The following is a 22904-nucleotide window of genomic DNA, read 5'->3' as shown; positions in this document are numbered from 1 at the left end:
CAAAAAAAAAGGAAGGCTAACCCCTTTGTAATTTTGGCGAAAATTTTCGCGATTTTGAAAAGTGCTGGAATCAATTCTTTCAGACACTATTCCGACGTAATTTTGCGAGAGAAATCGATTGGGCGCGGTGCCAATACGCTGCGATCAACACATCGAAAGTTACAGCCAAAAAACGAGAACCTGCATTTTCGACATTTTTCAGCAGCTGCTTTTTCCTTCGTAACTTCTCTCCTGTCGATCCCACGCTCTTTTCGCTGCGTTTTCTTAGTTCCTTGGGGTCCAATTGGTCGGAAAAGAGTCATACGAATCAATTCTGAGACGAAAAATTTTTCGGTCAAAAAAAAAGGAAGGTTAACCCCTTTGTATTTTTGGCGAAAACTTTCGCGATTTTGAAAAGTGCTGGAATCAATTCTTTCAGACACTATTCCGACGTAGTTTTGCGAGAGAGATCGATTGGGCGCAGTGCCAATACGCTGCAATCAACGCATCGAAAGTTACAGCCAAAAAACGAGAACCTGTATTTTCGACATTTTTCAGCAGCTGCTTTTTCCATCGTAACTTTTCTCCTGTTGATCCCACGCTTTTTTCGCTGCGTTTTCTGAGTTTCTAGGGGTCCAATTGGTCAAAAAAGAGTCATACGAATCAATTCTGAGACGAAAAATTTTTCGGTCAAAAAAAAAGGATGGCTAACCCCTTTGTATTTTTGGCAAAAATTTTCGCGTTTATGAAAGATAACGGAATCAATTCTTTCAGGCACTATTCCGACGTAGATTTGCGAGAAAAATCGATTGGGCGCAGTCCCAATACGCTGCGATCAACGCATCGAAAGTTACAGCCAAAAAAGGAGAACCTGCATTTTCGACATTTTTCAGCAGCTGCTTTTTCCTTCGTAACTTCTCTCCTGTCGATCCCACGCTCTTTTCGCTGCGTTTTCTGAGTTCCTTGGGATCCAACTGGTCGGAAAAGAGTCGTACGAATCAATTCTGAGACGAAAAATTTTTTGGTCAAAAAAAAAGGAAGGCTAACCCCTTTGTATTTTTGGCGAAAATTTTCGCGATTTTGAAAAGTGCTGGAATCAATTCTTTCAGGCACTATTCCGACGTAGATTTGCGAGAAAAATCGATTGGGCGCAGTCCCAATACGCTGCGATCAACGCATCGAAAGTTACAGCCAAAAAACGAGAACCTGCATTTTCGACATTTTTCAGCAGCTGTTTTTTCCTTCGTAACTTTTCTCCTGTCGATCCCACGCTCTTTTCGCTGCGTTTTCTGAGTTCCTTGGGGTCCAATTGGTCGGAAAAGAGTCATACGAATCAATTCTGAGACGAAAAATTTTTCGGTCAAAAAAAAAGGAAGGCTAACCCCTTTGTATTTTTGGCGAAAATTTTCGCGATTTCGAAAAGTGTTGGAATCAATTCTTTCAGGCACTATTCCGACGTAGATTTGCGAGAAAAATCGTTTGGGAGCAGTCCCAATACGCTGCGATCAACGCATCGAAAGTTACAGCCAAAAAACGAGAACCTGCATTTTCGACATTTTTCAGCAGCTGCTTTTTCCTTCGTAACTTCTCTCCTGTCGATCCCACGCTCTTGTCGCTGCGTTTTCTGAGTTCCTTGGGGTCCAATTGGTCGGAAAAGAGTCATACGAATCAATTCTGAGACGAAAAATTTTTTGGTCAAAAAAAAAGGAAGGCTAACCCCTTTGTGTTTTTGGCGAAAATTTTCGCGATTTTGAAAAGTGCTGGAATCAATTCTTTCAGGCACTATTCCGACGTAGATTTGCGAGAAAAATCGTTTGGGAGCAGTCCCAATACGCTGCGATCAACGCATCGAAAGTTACAGCCAAAAAACGAAAACCTGCATTTTCGACATTTTTCAGCAGCTGCTTTTTCCTTCGTAACTTCTCTCCTGTCGATCCCACGCTCTTGTCGCTGCGTTTTCTGAGTTCCTTGGGGTCCAATTGGTCGGAAAAGAGTCATACGAATCAATTCTGAGACGAAAAATTTTTTGGTCAAAAAAAAAGGAAGGCTAACCCCTTTGTAATTTTGGCGAAAATTTTCGCGATTTTGAAAAGTGCTGGAATCAATTCTTTCAGACACTATTCCGACGTAATTTTGCGAGAGAAATCGATTGGGCGCGGTGCCAATACGCTGCGATCAACGCATCGAAAGTTACAGCCAAAAAACGAGAACCTGCATTTTCGACATTTTTCAGCAGCTGCTTTTTCCTTCGTAACTTCTCTCCTGTCGATCCCACGCTCTTTTCGCTGCGTTTTCTTAGTTCCTTGGGGTCCAATTGGTCGGAAAAGAGTCATACGAATCAATTCTGAGACGAAAAATTTTTCGGTCAAAAAAAAAGGAAGGCTAACCCCTTTGTATTTTTGGCGAAAATTTTCGCGATTTTGAAAGATGCTGGAATCAATTCTTTCAGGCACTATTCCGACGTAGATTTGCGAGAAAAATCGATTGGGCGCAGTCCCAATACGCTGCGATCAACGCATCGAAAGTTACAGCCAAAAATCGAGAACCTGCATTTTCGACATTTTTCAGCAGCTGCTTTTTCCATCGTAACTTCTCTCCTGTCGATCCCACGCTCTTTTCGCTGCGTTTTCTGAGTTCCTTGGGGTCCAATTGGTCGGAAAAGAGTCATACGAATCAATTCTGAGACGAAAAATTTTTTGGTCAAAAAAAAAGGAAGGCTAACCCCTTTGTTTTTTTGGCGAAAATTTTCGCGATTTTGAAAGATGCTGGAATCAATTCTTTCAGGCACTATTCCGACGTAGATTTGCGAGAAAAATCGATTGGGCGCAGTCCCAATACGCTGCGATCAACGCATCGAAAGTGACAGCCAAAAAACGAGAACCTGCATTTTCGACATTTTTCAGCAGCTGCTTTTTCCTTCGTAACTTCTCTCCTGTCGATCCCACGCTCTTGTCGCTGCGTTTTCTGAGTTCCTTGGGGTCCAATTGGTCGGAAAAGAGTCATACGAATCAATTCTGAGACGAAAAATTTTTTGGTCAAAAAAAAAGGAAGGCTAACCCCTTTGTATTTTTGGCGAAAATTTTCGCGATTTTGAAAAGTGCTGGAATCAATTCTCTCAGGCACTATTCCGACGTAGATTTGCGAGAAAAATCGATTGGGCGCAGTCCCAATACGCTGCGATCAACGCATCGAAAGTTACAGCCAAAAATCGAGAACCTGCATTTTCGACATTTTTCAGCAGCTGCTTTTTCCTTCGTAACTTCTCTCCTGTCGATCCCACGCTCTTTTCGCTGCGTTTTCTGAGTTCCTTGGGGTCCAATTGGTCGGAAAAGAGTCATACGAATCAATTCTGAGACGAAAAATTTTTTGGTCAAAAAAAAAGGAAGGCTAACCCCTTTGTTTTTTTGGCGAAAATTTTCGCGATTTTGAAAGATGCTGGAATCAATTCTTTCAGGCACTATTCCGACGTAGATTTGCGAGAAAAATCGTTTGGGAGCAGTCCCAATACGCTGCGATCAACGCATCGAAAGTTACAGCCAAAAAACGAGAACCTGCATTTTCGACATTTTTCAGCAGCTGCTTTTTCCTTCGTAACTTCTCTCCTGTCGATCCCACGCTCTTTTCGCTGCGTTTTCTGAGTTCCTTGGGGTCCAATTGGTCGGAAAAGAGTCATACGAATCAATTCTGAGACGAAAAATTTTTTGGTCAAAAAAAAGGAAGGCTAACCCCTTTGTATTTTTGGCGAAAATTTTCGCGATTTTGAAAAGTGTTGGAATCAATTCTTTCAGGCACTATTCCGACGTAGATTTGCGAGAAAAATCGTTTGGGAGCAGTCCCAATACGCTGCGATCAACGCATCGAAAGTTACAGCCAAAAAACGAGAACCTGCATTTTCGACATTTTTCAGCAGCTGCTTTTTCCTTCGTAACTTCTCTCCTGTCGATCCCACGCTCTTGTCGCTGCGTTTTCTGAGTTCCTTGGGGTCCAATTGGTCGGAAAAGAGTCATACGAATCAATTCTGAGACGAAAAATTTTTTGGTCAAAAAAAAAGGAAGGCTAACCCCTTTGTAATTTTGGCGAAAATTTTCGCGATTTTGAAAAGTGCTGGAATCAATTCTTTCAGACACTATTCCGACGTAATTTTGCGAGAGAAATCGATTGGGCGCGGTGCCAATACGCTGCGATCAACGCATCGAAAGTTACAGCCAAAAAACGAGAACCTGCATTTTCGACATTTTTCAGCAGCTGCTTTTTCCATCGTAACTTTTCTCCTGTTGATCCCACGCTTTTTTCGCTGCGTTTTCTGAGTTTCTTGGGGTCCAATTGGTCAAAAGAGAGTCATACGAATCAATTCTGAGACGAAAAATTATTTGGTCAAAAAAAAAGGAAGGCTAACCCCTTTGTATTTTTGGCGAAAATTTTCGCGATTTTGAAAAGTGCTGGAATCAATTCTCTCAGGCACTATTCCGACGTAGATTTGCGAGAAAAATCGATTGGGCGCAGTCCCAATACGCTGCGATCAACGCATCGAAAGTTACAGCCAAAAATCGAGAACCTGCATTTTCGACATTTTTCAGCAGCTGCTTTTTCCTTCGTAACTTCTCTCCTGTCGATCCCACGCTCTTTTCGCTGCGTTTTCTGAGTTCCTTGGGGTCCAATTGGTCGGAAAAGAGTCATACGAATCAATTCTGAGACGAAAAATTTTTTGGTCAAAAAAAAAGGAAGGCTAACCCCTTTGTTTTTTTGGCGAAAATTTTCGCGATTTTGAAAGATGCTGGAATCAATTCTTTCAGGCACTATTCCGACGTAGATTTGCGAGAAAAATCGTTTGGGAGCAGTCCCAATACGCTGCGATCAACGCATCGAAAGTTACAGCCAAAAAACGAGAACCTGCATTTTCGACATTTTTCAGCAGCTGCTTTTTCCTTCGTAACTTCTCTCCTGTCGATCCCACGCTCTTTTCGCTGCGTTTTCTGAGTTCCTTGGGGTCCAATTGGTCGGAAAAGAGTCATACGAATCAATTCTGAGACGAAAAATTTTTTGGTCAAAAAAAAGGAAGGCTAACCCCTTTGTATTTTTGGCGAAAATTTTCGCGATTTTGAAAAGTGTTGGAATCAATTCTTTCAGGCACTATTCCGACGTAGATTTGCGAGAAAAATCGTTTGGGAGCAGTCCCAATACGCTGCGATCAACGCATCGAAAGTTACAGCCAAAAAACGAGAACCTGCATTTTCAACATTTTTCAGCAGCTGCTATTTCCTTCGTAACTTCTCTCCTGTCGATCCCACGCTCTTTTCGCTGCGTTTTCTGAGTTCCTTGGGGTCCAATTGGTCGGAAAAGAGTCGTACGAATCAATTCTGAGACGAAAAATTTTTTGGTCAAAAAAAAAGGAAGGCTAACCCCTTTGTAATTTTGGCGAAAATTTTCGCGATTTTGAAAAGTGCTGGAATCAATTCTTTCAGACACTATTCCGACGTAATTTTGCGAGAGAAATCGATTGGGCGCGGTGCCAATACGCTGCGATCAACGCATCGAAAGTTACAGCCAAAAAACGAGAACCTGCATTTTCGACATTTTTCAGCAGCTGCTTTTTCCTTCGTAACTTCTCTCCTGTCGATCCCACGCTCTTGTCGCTGCGTTTTCTGAGTTTCTGGGGGTCCAATTAGTCAGGAAAGGGTCGTAGAAGTCGAATCTGAGACCAAAAATCTCCGGCCCGAAAAATGAAGAAAAGCAATGGCTAAGTAATTCCGAAAGGGTCAAATTCTGGGTAAAATAGTATCGACTTTGTCGGAAATATATATTCTCAACCTCGAAATTCCTAATAGTTAACACAGAGGCTGTCTGAGGTCTACAATAAAGCGGAAATATATTGGTAATTCTCCGGATAATTCACCCAGGCGAACAAAACAGCAATTTCCGTCGCGGCAAATCTAAATGACATGGTGCACTCTGATTGGCCTAGTGCTATCGCTTATAATTCAAAAACTATGCGTCGGACGAGCTTCAGAAATAGAAATTCTCGGTTGGATTTTAACGAGGTATCATGCTGGCTAGTCCGTGGGAGGCAATTTAGGGACACCCTGTATAATACAAAAACTTCTGACAATCCCTTTTCCAAAATTCAGTAACCGATTATACCATTTAATCAAATAATAGTACAGGTGAACAAATATCCAAATGATTCTGAAATCCGTTTTTCTATTACTCATGTAATAATGATTGCCTGAAGTTCAGCCAATTTTGTTACAAACATGGACTTACGTATTGATAACTATCATGCATTTTTTAATTTCAAATAAATATATGCAAAGTCTGTATTCATGTAATAAAGTTTCAGTTCGCCGATAAAAATGGACTGGATTCAAATAAGCCTTGAAAAGTTAACGTTAATTGAAGTATGAAACATTGATTTTCTGTATGAGGCCCCTTTCTACTGGCCAAATATCAGTCATGCTTCTTTAGCTTATAAGTACGTAAGTTACATATAAGTACCACAATATAATATCATCCCTTTTTTATAACTCCGGCCTTTTTCGGTTACGGGAAGTCCCATCAGGCTAGCAATCGTTATGGTCAATGAACTTATAGCTTAATTTCTAAAGAAACAAATCAATCCTAGTGTTTGAATTTCCCGCCGTAATCCAACTTGTGCACCGTTAGTCAACAGTTTTTTTTATCTAAGAGGCCGTGAAATTACTGCTGCACAGTTCACACTTGTTTTAGCAGACCCTGGGCAGGTGGGCAATCAGTTAGGTTAGGCTCGATAAGGAGTTTGACACGTAAACAGTGGATCGGGTCTGGAGTAAAAAACTACGGCAAAAACTGGGATCACCGAAATGGTAACAAACTACAATTGCTTATTGATCTATGATAGAATTTATGTTATTAATGCAATTAAATGAAACCCTTTCTACCAAGTTTCCCAATTTTCAAACAGCATTAATTGCTTTCGTTATCTCAGCCATCCGCAATTTCCAATCAGCAATTTATCACACACCCTCATATAAAATCGATGATAATATAACGATTGTCAACGAAGTGAATAGTGACTCAGAATTACCAACTCTTTTCCGCAGGCCCGTTACTTCCGAGAAGAAGATATAGACGGTAAGCCTGTTTGTACCACCACTCACCATCACTTTTAGATCCCAGCACTCTTCTACCTATCGTCTATCAAATTACAGAGTTCAGGGAATGCTTCTATCTTTTCGCACGAAGTGGGCAAATCAAAACACTCGATGAATTGACCATTATAATGCGATCGTTGGGTCTGAGTCCGACAATTGCTGAGCTGAACAAATATCTCAAAGACAAAGGTGAGGCGTGGTGTTTAAAGTGGTTACAAATCAATTCTGCGCTTACATCAACACTTTTATGACATCTCTACTTTCTATCAGGTGGTAAAATGTCCTTTGCTGATTTCCTTGAGGTGATGCATCACCAAACGAGACAGGAAAATCTTCCCAAAGAAGTTATCGAGGCATTCAAAGCTGCCGATACTTCTAGGAACGGTTCAATTCCTGCCAGACAGTTAGCTCACATGCTACTTCACTGGGGTGAAAAACTCAGTGCCAAAGAAGGTCAGAGGATACAAAATTCGGTTGCGTGATTACCAAGAATTTATTCAATGAAAATTTGATTTTGTTTCACGTTATTTTCTACTTGCAGTTGAGCAAATATTTAGGGAAGCCAACGTATCACCGAACGGACAAGTCAGGTATGAGGATTTTGTCAAGATCGCTTGTGCCCCTGTACCTGATTACTACTGAAACTGAAATATTGCGAGGAAAATATTTTTTTTCACATTTTATTGCACGATACATTGTTGAATGATGATCACAGTGATAGTTTTCAAATTTTTATCGTAAACAGTATTATAGTAAATGTGGATAATTCGTACGATTATAGATGTTTAATATTTACATATAGCATGGTGATTAGGGTGCCTTATATTACTTATACCATACATTCCATTGTTGATATATGTCAACTGCAAATAAATAACGAATATATATTTATTATACCGAAATATTAATATGTATCGCTTATTTCTACCATCGACCACACAATTATCTTAAAGAATCACCTTTGTTCACCAAACGTCGTCACATAACGTTACCGATTATTGCTATTATTTTATCCGAGTTGGTGTATTCGAGTTTGTTTTTACATTCGTAAAACGTTTCAAATTTTCTTGAAATTGATATAATATTGAGCTTTAATTTATACCTCCTGAAAGTACATTAGCACGAACGAATTACAACTTATTACGCTTACAGTTGGAGAAACATTAAAATTACACACGTATTTAGTATTCGTTAATATTACACCGACATGTAGCCCACTTAACGTTATACCGAAGTGATATATTTATTCAAAGTACACACGAGAATTTCTTGATCACGTAAAACTCAAGGATACGTACACCCGTTCAATCCACTAATTAAAAATGTTTAGCGTGCAGCTGCAACTTCTGCGCGTATCTGGATAACTAGTTTCTTAATTGCCATACGCCAACAGCGTGTATAAACGGTTCAAGTGTTGTACCCGGCAATCCCGAGTCTCTGGATTAAATGAAATCCCTTTAAACGAATTAAGCGCGTTAAGTTCTCTGAATAAAAACACTTTTCCAACGTGAATGAATCCGTAAAAATTTTCGTTATTGCACATATTGATTTAGATTGCTGCGCGCAGTGTTATCGGGAAGAAGCTCGATTTCAAACGTATAAAATCATACCCAAGAGCTGCAGATCGCACTCGACGATAGATATTAAAATTGACATCTCACGTTTCATTTGATCGGTTCCGTCGGCGGCGATCCGCAGAGAATAACCGTCGTGCTGATTATCGTCGTGAGAAAGAAAATGCAGAGCAAAGCTCGATCGCTGACCAAGGCGACCTGCTTCCATTCAAGCTCCGTTCTCTCCCTGCGTTCCTGCTCCGTTAGTCGACGTTCGTTCCTGTCAATTGTGGCATGAACCCGACCCAGAACCCGGGACCATTGGGCCTCCATGCCAGCTTCTTACGAAACAAACAAATCGAAGATTACCGTCAAAAACGAAGTTCCAACAGTTAAGGGCGAGGAGGGGAGATTCAGCTTGGACGGTCTAAAATCCTATCTATTTTTTTAAATCATTTTTTTTCAAGAAAATGAAAACACTTGGAGCAAGTTGAGTTTTAAGGCTTTATTATCTATAGTTTCAAGAACATTTTCGAATTTTTTCATTGAACTTAATAAAAAAATGGCGGCACGGCGAATATAAATTGCAAACGAGCACGTTTTAAGTCCTGTGGTTCGGATCCCTCGGTCAATATTTAACCGATCATCTTCAAATTTTGTCACAATTTTATTTAAAACTTGTTTATCGATTCAAGCTCGTGGCTAGAAGTTTGAATTTCAATCCCAAAATTTGTCTTATAACATTTGTTTTACAATTTTTCGGTCGAAGATGAAATCTTTTGTTCATAATCGTATATATTTGAAAGTTTTTTTTTAACATTTGGGCTACGAGCTCGAACCCGAAAAGTTGTTTTAACTCAAAACAAATTTATGCGACATGCCGTCATTGTGTTATTAATTTTAATGAAAAAATTGTAAAATGTTCTTGAAACTATAAATAATAAAGCCCTGAAACTCAAAATACTTCAAGTGTTTTCATTTTCTTTATAGAAAAAAACAAAAATAGGTATGATTTTAGATCATTCAAGCTGTGCCCCCCCCCCCCCCCCCCGCTCTTAGTCTTCAAGAGAAAAAAGCACAAATTGCATTCCGACATACCCGGGCTGCTGTTCGCGCTGTCGTTCCTCCTGGGCAGATATTTAGGCGACATTTGCACTTGAGACGAAGCCGGTGGACTGATATCCGGTTTGCAGTGAAGAGGGCATTTCTTTTTTCTTGTCGGCTCGGGCATGTCCTGCACAATCGAAAAAGCACGCACTTCGTTTAATCATATTGTTCCAACGAATAGGGGTAAAATTTTCACATTTTACCTCATGGAAATTGAGAAATACAACACGTGCCAATTTCTCGAGGACCAAGGACCTCACCACCGCCGGAACTCTTGTGCCCCTCACACCTCGGTGGTGTAAATTCAACGTGACCACCGCCAGGCCGGATGCGAAGGACACCAGACAAATACTTACCCCGTAATAAAGACCTGCGAAATTATGGATTTATGATTTTTTACATATTCATGGATATGCAATAATTATTGCTGGAATACGTATAGGATCGTTGAGAATGACTGAGGTAAATAATCGGGTAGCTCAGCTTGTTCGTTCGTTTTACGAATCTGCAGGGAGAATCGTAAATCCGAGAATTTAATTGATCGGACAAAAGGACTCGCCGAGCTTCGTCTACAATGCTCTGCTATAGCTTCCGCATCCTCTAATTACCCAAAATTAGAACGAGCGCATTCTCGTCGAGCTGTGAAACTAATTTCAGCTCGATTTCCCCCGCGAGCGAAATGAATTTCAAGCACTGAGCTCCGTTTATTAAATCACAATTATACGAAATTGAATGTGGCATAAGTATATGTATGTGGAAAACAATTTTGTTTCTTTTTTTCTTTATTTTATTTTAAAAACTAAATTTTAACACGATTAGTTATACCCACTTATCAAAGGCGTTTTCTCCGTCGGCGGCAGAGTTTCACGAATCGTCATGAGAAAAACGGTCATAGAGAGAAGGGCCGATATGCCAAGGGTGACTTTCTCGCCAGACTCCGATGGCACGTAGAAAACGAGAAGAGCTGAAAAGTTTGAAATCTAATTTGTGGCGAAAATCAAATGATTGATAATAAAATGTGTGCATACGCGAAAGCAAAGTGATAACTTCAACAATGGATCAGAGCTGGAATTCCAGTGATTTATTATTCTCTGGTACATACAGACGTGCCTTATTTGCGATTCTTACGGTCCAATTAATGAAGAAAGGGTAATTTGGATCAACTACAAGTCGAGGAGTTTTTGGCTCCAAGAATCACAAAAAAGGAAAGTTAATCTCTTTGGATTTTTCTGGTCGAAATTTGGTGATCTAAACATCTTGTAAATTTTTTCCTCTTAAAGTTAAGTAAGATTATTTCAATAAGCACGGCCGCCTTTTCTTCATTAAATTGGAACTGCTCGTCGATATTATAGGAGCGTTAATAACTTAGTCGCCACTTCGTTACCGGATAAAGTAGTAGAAGGTATAAACTCAGCGGTAATAAGTCGAAGCCTGCGAAAGTTCCACGATAATTTTCTCTATTTACATCCTAGCCGTAAACCGGAACTTGTCGACGGTTTGGCGATGAGAAAAAATAAATATAATCGACGAGGCATATAACTGAATAATTCCAATATCCCAACTGGCAAAGTTCATCACTCCCGTTTACAAACAACAAACGTCCAAACAAATTTGTCAAGTTTTGTGAATACAATATTCAACGGTCGGCTGAAAAATCGATCTAGCTGCAAACCCGACGAATTTTAAAAAATCCTGTTGATCTTATTTTTAACTCTGGCTGAGACTTCGTTACGTGCGGCTTGAGGGGCTGATTAATCGGTAGTAAACGATAATCGATAATCGCTGAACCGTCGGATTTACAAATGAGTTAAACGCGAGTAAAGCGTAAAAGAAAAACGAATGAATAAATGGCACAGGTACAGGTGGTTTCAAAAGAGAGTCTTCGAAATAGAACGAATTGCAACCCTTATTTTTAATCGTTTAACTCACCGATTCCGTTGATGAGTATGCAGGGTAGAATCAGGTTGAAAACGTAGAACATGGGACGACGTCGCAGTCGAATTTCGTACGTTATGTCGGGATAAGGTTCAGGGCAACACGAGTAAAACTGGATGTTTTTCCTCGCCGAGAAATCTACCAGATCGAATTCCCCGTTTGCCTGGTAATTACTCACGTCTCCCTGTTCGCTCTGCTTTTCCAATTCCAGCTGAAATTCCAGGATGAAATTAAGCAAGTGGCTAACCGCAAATGCAGGTCACCGAGAATTCTCACTTAATAAATTGATTCGCCCCAAATATAACGAAGATTTCCAGTTTCAGCTGTCCTCGTAAATTTTTCGGAAGAAATTGGCGACAAGTATTCGAAAAAAAAATAATAATAATAATAATTACGGGCAGTAAAATATGTCTCGGCATGTGTACCATATTTCTTTTTTTTTTTAACAGCGTATAATATACAATGACGAAAGCTGACTTTAGGGTGCCTTGAGAATCAATTAGCAGCTCGTTTAAACGGGTCGAGAGAGGGTTTCGCCAAAGCGGCAAGCTGCCTCGATCTACACGTGAGTATATAAGTATTTAGTTATAGAGATGTAGAGAGAAATAGAGAAATAGAGAAGGAGACGTGTGTATGTGTATTTATATACCCAGGTCCCATTGAAAAATGGGATATATGATATATGTACATATGGGCTTAGCAGGTTGGAGGCGCAGAAAACGCGGCATACAGCGATACGGGGATGGTTTAAGGGGGGGGGTGGAACGCGAAGGCGGAGGCTGGGATGGCATTGAATTCTTTTCCCATTCAGGATTAAACCTTTCGATTTCCCCGTACGGGGAACTCCATCATCCCGAGCCTTTGCTACATCCGAAGTGCATTTCGAGTTTAAATGACATTCCAATTTCTTCTTTTGTCCCCCCTCTTTAATTCTTTATATTTTTAGGATTTTTTTCTTTTTTTTTTTTTTTGTTCTTTTTTATTTGTCAATTTCGACCGCATATACATACTCGCCACCTTTTGTAACCGGATTTTCGGGTCCCGAGTGCCTCCCTCTTCCTGCATCCATGTATCAACTCTGTTTTTCGCTTTTACGGGTAGCGATTAGCAATTAATAACTCGTCGTCGGTTCCTTTCGCGGGAATTTTTATCCCTGAAAAATTCTACTTAAACATCTCTCGTGTCGTGGCAGTATCCAGATTAATTTTGCGCACATTCAATCATCCCGCCGACGAATTAAAGATATTCAATCGCGCTTTTGACACAGCAGTCTGTACGTAAGCCGTGCGCCAATTCGCGAATCCGATGAAATTATGCACAATGTTCGAAATCCAATAGTCGGTTATAATTGATACCCGATCACCGTTCGACCGACTCTATATAATTGATTGCTGCATGCATTGTTAACGCCGGCTGTAGTATGGCCGTACAGTCGATATATTTCTGACAGTATATGCATATAACGAAGCGATCCAATTGTTAAATTAGCATCCCTTTGAGCTTGTCAAGTGATATCTGATTATAGATACTGCAAGAGTATTCAATTATTTTAACTGACAGCACGGGAATTATTTCTTTGTATTATTATTGCAGCGAAACTGTAAAATCATTACTTCATGGTTAGTCGACATCTTTTTTTTTAAGACTGAAAATTAGAAGTGATCATCACGCGACGAATCATGCTTTCCCAGACTCGAGTTTTCGACTTGACCGTTTGAGTCACACATTATTGTGTGAGTCAACTTTTACAACAAGCCAGTATTGTATGGTTTTCGGGGTTTCCGATCACGAATCTGAATTCTGATTTTCAAGATTTAAGATAGTGGATCCAGTATGGTGGAAAAAATTTGTTGATTCGATCGAATACGATCAAAAAAGTTTGCAGATTCGTAATCAGCGACTCCAAAAACTTACAAGTTACATAAAACATGTATACGGGTAGTGAAGTAACTTTCTCGTGAATAAATTATTCCTTCAATATTCACGATCTTTTTCAATCAATTTGTTTCCATCGATAATAATTTACATTATATCGCAACAATTACCCTCGAGTACCAGAAACCTATTAACGTACTATTGGAAATAGCCAATAAAAATGGACGTAAAATAAGTGGCAAGAATACTTATTACCACCATGACTCAGAGGGTAAATCGCGTATGACTTTGACTCGAAGTAACGCACAAGTTGTGCTTACGCTTAGGCCGGAATGATCACGGTGCGCCGTTTGTTTTAGAGGGTGCTGCGTAACAACATCCTCAAAATTAACCACGAAACTCTCTGACGTCAGGCGGCGATGTACGGGATGATACGGGGTGCCGTTCACCCTTGTTCGTCACGATATAATCCATCCGGTCTTTGTCTGGTGAAAATCTCGGCGTGATCATCCGCGCGATACAGCGAACCTTGTCAAGTTATTCCGAGCACGGGGGTTCGTTCTAAATGTCAAACTTTATTTATAAAAGCGTAATGGAAGAACGAATGGAAAGGTTTCGTTGAAATTCTTTCTTGTTTTTTTTTTTTTTTTTTTTTTTTCAATTTTTTGGAGAATCGACTAGAGGTATATATTCGCCAATTAAAATCGTCGAACGATATCAGTTTTCTTCACCATGGCTGGAAATATCAATTTCCATGGAATGGAAATTACTCACTTGAGCGAATCTATGCATATTTTCAACGTTTGTCTGTGAAGCTACGCCCTTAAATACGGAGTAAACAGAGGTTGGCCAACGTTTCGCGACTCTTCGTTTGGAAACGAATCGCGTTTGTTAGCCGCTCGGATAATTTTCCATCTCCACGAATTTATAGTAATCGAATTTCCACAAGGAATAGAGCTCGAGACGTATTTTTTGCTTTGTAAAAAGTTCTACCTGAAAATGATAGTTTGAAACATTCCGGTGCATGAACCGCAACTGTAACGATCGAGAAGAATATTGAAGTAAATAATTGAAGTGAAAATGTATTCCCGAATCGATAAGCTTGTATCACTTGATATTGGAATCGGTGTTGTGTAATTGTACCGTCACAGAGAAAAAAGATTTGCTCGACAGGCATTGTAGCGAAAAGGGGAAAAGAAAAAATTGTTCACCATCCACACGCAAACCGTAAATTGTAGGGGAATAATCGAATTGGATAGAAAATTCCGGAAAATAGTATTTGCACCGTGTATATACGTACATAAAATTAGCAATTTCCAGTGCAAACCGTAATCTAATACAAAAATCAGCCGCACGCGAATCGAACGTCGAGTAATAAAAGAGAGAGGAGGAGGTATAAAATAAATAAAAAAAGTAAAAACAGACCTGCCACAGGCAAATTTTGCGGTATATTTGCATTTCATGGTCGCTATTCCTCTCTTTATTTTTATTTTTTCTGTTAGTATGAAGCTACAGGTAAATTTGCCAATGCCGAATGCAAGAATTGGGTATTTGTAGTTTGGTTTAAAAAACTAATCGTACCTTCCCTGGTTGTTTAACTCTAAATTGTTGGCGAACAACGACGTTATCTGCACTCACCTGGTAACCGTCGTACGTCCAGGATGCCCACTTTAGGGCGCATCGCTGCTCGTCGAAGGGGAAAAATTCCACGTCGATGTCACAGCTGCTGCGAAAAATCCCGTGACTTAGCCATATCACTTCACCGGTGTGACTGACAATCACGTTCGTGTTGATAACTGCCGAACTGTACTGAGGATCGGCGCTGAAAGGATTTCATTATCATTTTTTTGACGATGATCCGATAGGATGTCACGCTTGCAGGGTATTTGGTTACCAATGCACGCGCAGCTAACCCTGATATGCAAATTATAAAACGACCCTCGTATAACAGAATCGAGTCGGCATCAGCCACGGTTTGAATGAATACACAAAGATCGACGAAACGCGATGAGATCCGTGAGAGCTTTCGTGAAACATTTTATTTCGTTGACGATGAAGATATTGCAAAACGGGGCTGACAATGAGTAACTCGGTTTTAGCGCCTATGCGTTATCGCATTAACTTCTTTAAAAAAATAAAATAAAATTTCGCAACGCTTAGCCGAAACGCGAATAATAAGGGTCTATAGAAAAATTATAAAGGGAGAGAGAACCGAATGTTCATCGCTTATGCAACGGCCTTCGGGCACAAAAGTGTAATTAGGAACTTGAAATTGATGAGAGAAAAAATAACGCGGGTATATATATATATAGAGTTTACTCACTTGTTGTACAAAATTGTGTCCGGTCGCCATACTCGGTTAAAAGGGACGCGAATTACCCTGATCCCGGCAAATTCTGAGGCGTTCCATTTCAGGTGATGATCCGTCCAGGCTTGAGTGACCCAGCAGTTGGTGGTCAATATTTGGTTTTTCTCATCCTGAAACAGAGAAAATTGTCCGGTTATTTATTGATCCGCAGTACGGCAAGACTGCACCAGATATTTAACGCTTTTCTTTTGATAAAGTACACTTCTTGGTACTCGAGAAATGTGTGTTGCAGGTACACGGTTTCATTCCCGCGCCGTGTAATAAATCCAATTTACGATAAGGAATCTTGTTGCAGCTTTAGTTATAAAATGTTCTCACACCCGAACGTGTTTACAACGCGAAATGTAATAATATCGTGAAAATCGCGCAAGGCCGCGTTGCACATCGATATTATATGCATATTACGACGAAAGCAGGTGACTCAGAATTGGCAAAGTTCGCAATTAAATATCAGCCCGAAGTTTCAACGATCCGAGTAACGATCGGTGAGACATTTTCTGTTTTGAAAATCTATGTAATAAAATTAGAGACAGAAAAGGGGCTTTTTACCAACATCGGTGTATAAAATTACTCCCAGCGTTTGTATGCGCAGTTATCGCGTGACCGTAATAAACGTTGATTGAAAATAATCGAATAGAGTGCCGCTGGGTGATGAGGGGTGAAATTTGCATAAAGCAGCCGAAACGTTCTTTGTGTCGCTGACCGTGGCTTCAGACTTCGAGCTTTCTCGCGTTGTCAGAGGTGAAGCGAACGAGACTTGAGAAAGGATATCACTTTCCGGAAGAAGGTAGAATGCCGATGACATCGCACCACCGACTCGTTACATCTCTACTGAGCCTCGCCATCCTGATAAACCTCTGCACTTCCACCACTCTTCGTGAGTTGATCGAAAACGAGCTGGACGAGTCGGTCTTCTTGAAGAGGATGATGCACAGCGTCCACAAAACGATCACCGAACAGCCGTTAGAGTACGGACAGATCTACTGCGTGATGGTTTCGGGTCCAGTGGATGGCGTGCCCTTGGCGATGGCGAACTTGTTGCGAGTGAGACACAGAGCTCAGGTGATGATCAACGCGGCGACAGCCGTCTACGAGAAGTGCGGAACCTGCGAAAAGTGTCAGCACGTAATCGTCTTCACGTCGATGATGGAAGCGCCAAAAGTGATCGGGAAAGCGAGTCCGATCTCTAGTGCGGACGTCGATCTGTTGGTGGTGATTTCCGAGTCGTCAGAGAGCGAAGAGGAGGCCGGGGACGCAGCGAAGATCGTCGTCGACCTCGCTTGGAAGCAGTTCATCGAGTGCGCGATGATCCTCCTCCCGGTCGGAGATCATATTGTGGCGATGAAGAGCGACCGAAACGTTTCCCTTAAGCCGTGCACTCCTGAACAACCCAGAGTTGTGGCACGCTGGGAGAACGGCACGATGGTGGGTAACCTGTCCTTCCGAAGTCTCGACTACAACGACTGTGTTATCCGAGTGGCGAGCGGTAATTGCGAGCTTCTTTCGCGGCTGGACGAGGTCGACGGTCGAGTGAAGATGGCCGGGGTCGAGGAGAAGATCGTCGAGACGATAGCCAATCGGCATAACTTCACGATCGAGGTCATCGACGCCCTGACGGTGACGGAGAACAGCCTCGAAGACCGTGACGGTGAGGTGCTCAGCTACTTCCAGAGGATCCTGGCGAAGCTCGAGTCCTATGAGGCGGACGTTGGCGCCTGCAGTTTGGTGTTGGTGCACCACGAGTCGGTCAGGTTCTCCACCTCCTACGCGAACCACTACATCGTGGTGATGGTCCCGGTCTCGAACGACATCCCATTCGCCAGCTTGCTAAGACCCTTCGGTGACTCGGTGTGGATAGCGATACTGTTCAGCCTCATCGCGGGCTGGCTGCTGATCAGGGTCAACCGAAAGGCACTGTCCTGGTCGACGGTACTCGCCGTCTTTCTCGGAGCGTCACTCCGGAAAACGCCCCGCGGTTTTGTCGAGAAGTTCCAGGTGCTCGTGTGGGTCGTTTATGGGTACCTCATGACCCAGAGCTACATCGCTTCACTGGCCAGTGTTCTGAACAACCCGCAACGCTCGATGGTCGACTCCATCGCGGAACTAGCCGATTTCGGTGTACCCATTGCCGGTCCGATTTATCAGCGTGACAACTTCGAAGGCGAAAGCAGGCTCCAGCCGATCGTTCAGACCTTCGTAGGCTTGGATCAGAAACAGTACTCGGACCTGGTGAACGATCCGCGAAACGTTGCCAAGCTGAAGGGAATCGGCGGGCAGGTTGCGGTGTTGATAGACGAATTGGAAGTTCGTCGATGGGGAACGAAGTACTATCGGCTAAGGGAAGGGGTCACCAACTTCCCCATAGGTATAGTGACTCTGCAACGAAGCGTGCTTTCCCTCAACGACATCGTACCGACGATGAGAATCATCACGGAAACCGGACTGACATCGAAATGGATTAGCGACGAGCTGATGGACCGGGAAAAACGGCTGAAATCTTTGGATACTGAGACACCGTCGCAGATTCTCAGTCTGCAGGAAGTTACAGGTCTCTTTATGGTACTACTCGCCGGACTTACATTGGGCTTGATTGTTTTCAGTTTCGAATTAGTTATGTACCGAAACAAGGGATCCAAGTTACCAAAATGCTCTCGAAAATTGGTCAAACAATAACGATCTCTTCATTGATAGATTTACAATTTTTACTGCTTATTTTTCAGTGTTTTTCTTCCTGCAAGATCACGTCGCACGTAGTTTTCGCGTTTCAGCATAAGGAGTTCGGTGGGAACTGAGAGTGAAGTTTTGAATTGTAAAACAGCTATCGCTGGCACACTTTGGATACGCTTGAAAAATTTCATCGGTTTTGCTAAGAATTCAGGCGAAACTCCTGCAAGTATATCTACATGCACTTTCGACTATATAAACATCGAGGCCTGGTTTATATTTTACCCCCGGTCCACTAGGTGTGATTTTGATTGTTCATTGCTCACTGAGCAATTATTATACTTCATGTGTGTCGTACGTTATGAAAAATTAGAAAATATAAACAAAAATCTAACGCATTAAAATCCAAATTGGCATGATATGTAACGTATATAGTGCGTCGGAGTAACTCACAACGTCGATAATGTGGTGGAGAGATAAACCAAAGATGACGGCCAACGGTTCGGAAGAATTTTCGGCTGGTCGAACAGCCGCATCGTATCCCTCGAGGAGATACTTGGTCAGTCTGTATTCATGCTCGTCACAGCAGCCTGTAAAAGAATTTGTTAAATCAGAGCTTGCGATGTGCTAAACTGTACAATAGTCATCGACTTATCGATATACCGAGATAGAATGAAATTGGTTCACGGCATGGCGATCAAAGGTTGACCTCGCGTCATTCTTGGAACGGATCGACCCATTAGCGATGAAGCAAGGGACGAAGATTCGCGAAGGTCAAAAAAGCCCACCGATATGATTATACGCTCGGATAAGCTCCGTGTCCTTCTGCTCACCGCAGAATCATCTTGCCCTGCCTTTACATTTCGCTATAGGGGGTAGTTCGAAAAGGGGGTAGAAAAAATAATCCTCGAAAATTTCAGGCGATGTTCTAATCGGTCTCTCCGAGAAACAACCCCTAACGATCCTCTGATCTCTACGGTCGGAACCTGTTGCATCATGCTCCTGAGCTTGCGTTATTCCGAATTAAACAACATTTGGGTTATTCTATCCACACAACGTCGTCGGCGTGGATGCATCGAATTTCAAGTTTGGGGGAATAAGTCCGTATCAAGTGGCAATTAGCCATGTTATACGTATACCTTGTCAGGTTTTCCGATAGGGGAGTTTATTTTACGCACCCTGCGATTGAATGACGCAGGTATATGCGGCGACATTCGATCGGTACTAAACCTGAAACTCGATGCGAAGCGTCGAAGCGTTTCAAAGTTCGTTATTAGCGGTTATTAGGCAAACACCCTCGCGATTCCCCCAGACTTCGACATACCATCGTGTAATAAATTGTAACCGCACACGGTGTTGCGTGCCGTAGGCCAACGCTTGGGAAATCAATTAATAATCCCAGCGGTTAACAAAGTCGCCTGTATAATCCGTCTCGAGGTGCCAAGAGACACTTTGTGCAAACACTCGCCCGGAAGACGTCGCGTTGGTTATATATGCATACATTTATAATATCACGTACACAAGGGATCAAAATTGAGGCCCGGGTGATTGATGGATCGTTCCTATAATTTTATCGAAATTGAAGATCTTCCTCGGTGCGAAAATTGCACGGTTCGCGGAGTATAAAACTGTACACGATTTGCAAAACATTTCTATGCATAATTGCTTGATTAGAAGCTGAGATTGCGAGATAAATTAATTGTCCTTTTTATCTATAACTTTCTGTCGATGATCGGAGTCAAAGATTTGATTAAATTAGTGTCCTAAGCCGCTGACTAATGCAGACAGTTTTCAATCGTCGAATGGAGGATGAATCGGGATTACACCTTACAGAGATTGGAAAGGATTATATCCGGTTGACAGTGTAGGATGCTAGTGTCGAAATGGGTAGGCTTAAATTTGAGAGTGCGTCAATCAAGGGTGCGAAATGAACCGGAAGTGGGTTTCGCCGAAAGTTGGGGAAATTAAGTGGAACAGCGAAAGAGGACGTGAGACACAAATTCGACCCTGCAGCGATCGAACTTCGCTCCGTCAATTTTCAAGCATATGCAAATTCCACGGAACGCTGATTGACCCTGACGGCTGCTTTAGTTTGTACAAGGTGACAAAACAGCGGCAAAATTATGGCCTTGACTCGAAAGGTAGAAGAGAAATTGGGAGCGAATTTGAAACGAATGGAAGTCAGCGAAATAAACTTTGGATGAGAAAGATCGAGGCTGTTATACTCTGCAATTAGAATATACGCGAGAACCACGGCAGTCGAATGATATCTCGGTTATTAATTAATTGGCTTCGTATCTTACCGAGGCTTTTTGCACCTTCGGGTGAAATTTATACAACTCAATTTAGACTACAAAGTAAAACAATGCGCAGTCCGGAATATCTGAATCGCTGTTTATTTTCTACGTGCTTTATTGAATTACCCGCGTCTATTAAATTGTTGTATTATTTCATTGTTTGAGGCGTGTTTAAGATCAGCGCAAAGAGAAAACAGTTAACGAAAATGATTTACGATAAAGATAATTATAATATAAGCAGGTGTGTTTGAAAATGTTTTAAATCCTGTCGGAACTGCACTGTTATATTGTACCTCATTTAGCGCGAATATTAAGTCCAAGGTTGGCGCAGAGTATTCTCATATTAAAATTGCCGAGATACTTTTAATGGAAAGAATTAATCATCGGCAAGTGACTTTAATTAATCCAAGAATTAATCAAAGTGTAATAATGTTTAATTTCAATCGTTGGTTACGAAGGTCGGAGAAAATTAAGATGGAAAAATAATGTAAAGCGGAGTTTTAAGAGATCCTCTATTATCCGCGATATTTACCTTCGCCAGACTTTCTCTTCTCTGGCTTGCAATGTCAGGTTCGAAACTTTGATATTATATATTCGTTAATTTTATCCCTCGTATTTGACTTATCGCGCTATATTACCGAATCCACGGTTGAATTCTCCGCCGTTTCAATTACTGCTCCCCTTTCTTAATTGTCTTTGACTTTGCTCAAGTCTGGTAAATTTTTTTCGAAACAATAACGAGTTACCATCGACGAGTAATCGTTGGTCGGTTCGTTTAAAATTACGATTTCAATCGATAATTTCTCGAAGCGAACAGTCTTTTTTATCTCAATTATCAAAACTGCGCCTTTTATTCAACCGCTAATTAAGTTCTGTGCCTAATTGCGTCTATCTATATGCGTGCAACGACAAACTCCGAGGAAGGGTGAGTATAATTGTTTCGCGCTGGGTGCGCGGAAATTCGCGTTAAGCCACAGAACCTTGCGATGAAATTCCAAAGTTTCCAGTACTGCATTAGACCGAAGGGAATCGAGTAAATTGCTGTGTCACGGGAATAGTATGCTTTACAGAAAAGTCGTTAAACCAATGACGAAGTAAAAAAAAGAGAAACAAAATTTTATACTTTCAATTTCGGAAAGGAATTTTAATTCAAAATTATATTCATTTAAATTCTAACCGAAGCTTCGTTCAATTTTAAAAGTTTACCTTATATTCAAGCGTTGACAGTGAATAATGTCGCGAATTTGAATACTCATGGCTGATATGTAACACGTTGTGTACAAACAAATAAAATTCGTGAATTACGTATGTGCTATTCACTTACCGAATGCGAATAAAATCGCTACGAGGATGAGACGTGTTTGCCTAGCGATGGGCTCCATGGGATGATGAGAACTAGTGAGGGTCTCCAGCTTTTCGCCAGCAGATTCAAGCGAGAACTTCCTCATCCCCCACCATCCCATGGACCAAGAACGCGCAGGCGTTTTGCTTGAATTTTGTTCATCTTTTCCAGAAAGAATGACGAAAATTCGTTGGGAGTGCTTTGTCAAGTGTTTCGTGAAAAAAAATCGAAAGAAAAGGGAATTGAGAGCAAAGGGCTCGTCGCATATGCGAACCGACGCAAAACATCGCTGTTGCGCTCAACTTCACTCCTATGATCACTCTCTTATTTTATTTGTACAAAATCGTTTGTCAGACAGGTTTTTGAACTTCGCGACTCGTTCCTGGTTGGGTTATTTTGCAAAGTTATTGCGGACCTGGTCACGCGAAATTAACAAGTTTGCTTGAACCATGCTCCTGGATGCTTATACGCTTTAGGTTGTTACCACATCACCTCCGATCCCGCAGGATTCGATGAATATTCACGAGGTCAGGGGGCGACTATTATATTCCAACGTTGTCAACCAGTGGACGAATATTGATTTTTTAAACTTTTTTTTGAAACATTTTTTCAATAAAAACAATAGAAAATGGGGTTCGCGAATTTCCGGAGGTCCTT

At 41.4% G+C, this 22904-nt stretch overlaps 3 protein-coding genes across 8 annotated transcripts in view; 2 read left to right on the top strand and 1 right to left on the bottom strand.

Annotated features, from left to right (window-relative positions):
• The window catches only part of LOC124185813, a 58689-nt gene that overhangs the window by 33929 nt on the left and 1856 nt on the right, over positions 1–22904 (top strand). The window lies entirely within an intron of this gene.
• Positions 6687–8008, top strand: LOC124185814 (calmodulin-like protein 4). The gene is made up of 5 exons (XM_046576950.1): positions 6687–6818; positions 7056–7086; positions 7164–7295; positions 7377–7559; positions 7648–8008. Exons 1-5 carry the CDS (start codon positions 6816–6818, stop codon positions 7746–7748), a joined length of 450 nt encoding a protein of 149 aa, XP_046432906.1. The 5' UTR covers positions 6687–6815; the 3' UTR covers positions 7749–8008.
• LOC124185575 (neuronal acetylcholine receptor subunit alpha-10-like) lies at positions 7785–22353 on the bottom strand. The gene is made up of 9 exons (XM_046576453.1): positions 22230–22353; positions 19062–19198; positions 15900–16054; positions 15215–15398; positions 11696–11912; positions 10596–10730; positions 9970–10136; positions 9758–9893; positions 7785–9000 (listed from the first exon to the last, which is right to left on the bottom strand). Exons 1-9 carry the CDS (start codon positions 22351–22353, stop codon positions 8771–8773), a joined length of 1485 nt encoding a protein of 494 aa, XP_046432409.1. The 3' UTR covers positions 7785–8770.

This window comes from Neodiprion fabricii, chromosome 6 (assembly GCF_021155785.1).
Source record: "Neodiprion fabricii isolate iyNeoFabr1 chromosome 6, iyNeoFabr1.1, whole genome shotgun sequence".
Classification (NCBI taxonomy): Eukaryota; Metazoa; Arthropoda; class Insecta; order Hymenoptera; family Diprionidae; genus Neodiprion; species Neodiprion fabricii.
This window is presented reverse-complemented; position numbering and strand designations above follow the sequence as displayed.

Excerpts from the sequence above, each read along its gene's own strand:
- LOC124185814 (XM_046576950.1), top strand. Across the intron at positions 7,087-7,163 it reads CCGAGAAGAAGATATAGACG|AGTTCAGGGAATGCTTCTAT; the intron begins GTAAGCCTGTTT and ends ATCAAATTACAG. Across the intron at positions 7,296-7,376 it reads CAAATATCTCAAAGACAAAG|GTGGTAAAATGTCCTTTGCT; the intron begins GTGAGGCGTGGT and ends ACTTTCTATCAG.
- LOC124185575 (XM_046576453.1), bottom strand. The coding sequence starts at position 22,353 with ATGAGGAAGTTCTCGCTTGAATCTGCTGGCGAAAAGCTGGAGACCCTC. Across the intron at positions 16,055-19,061 it reads TCCACCACATTATCGACGTT|GATGAGAAAAACCAAATATT; the intron begins GTGAGTTACTCC and ends TCTCTGTTTCAG. Across the intron at positions 9,894-9,969 it reads TATTTCTCAATTTCCATGAG|GACATGCCCGAGCCGACAAG; the intron begins GTAAAATGTGAA and ends TCGATTGTGCAG.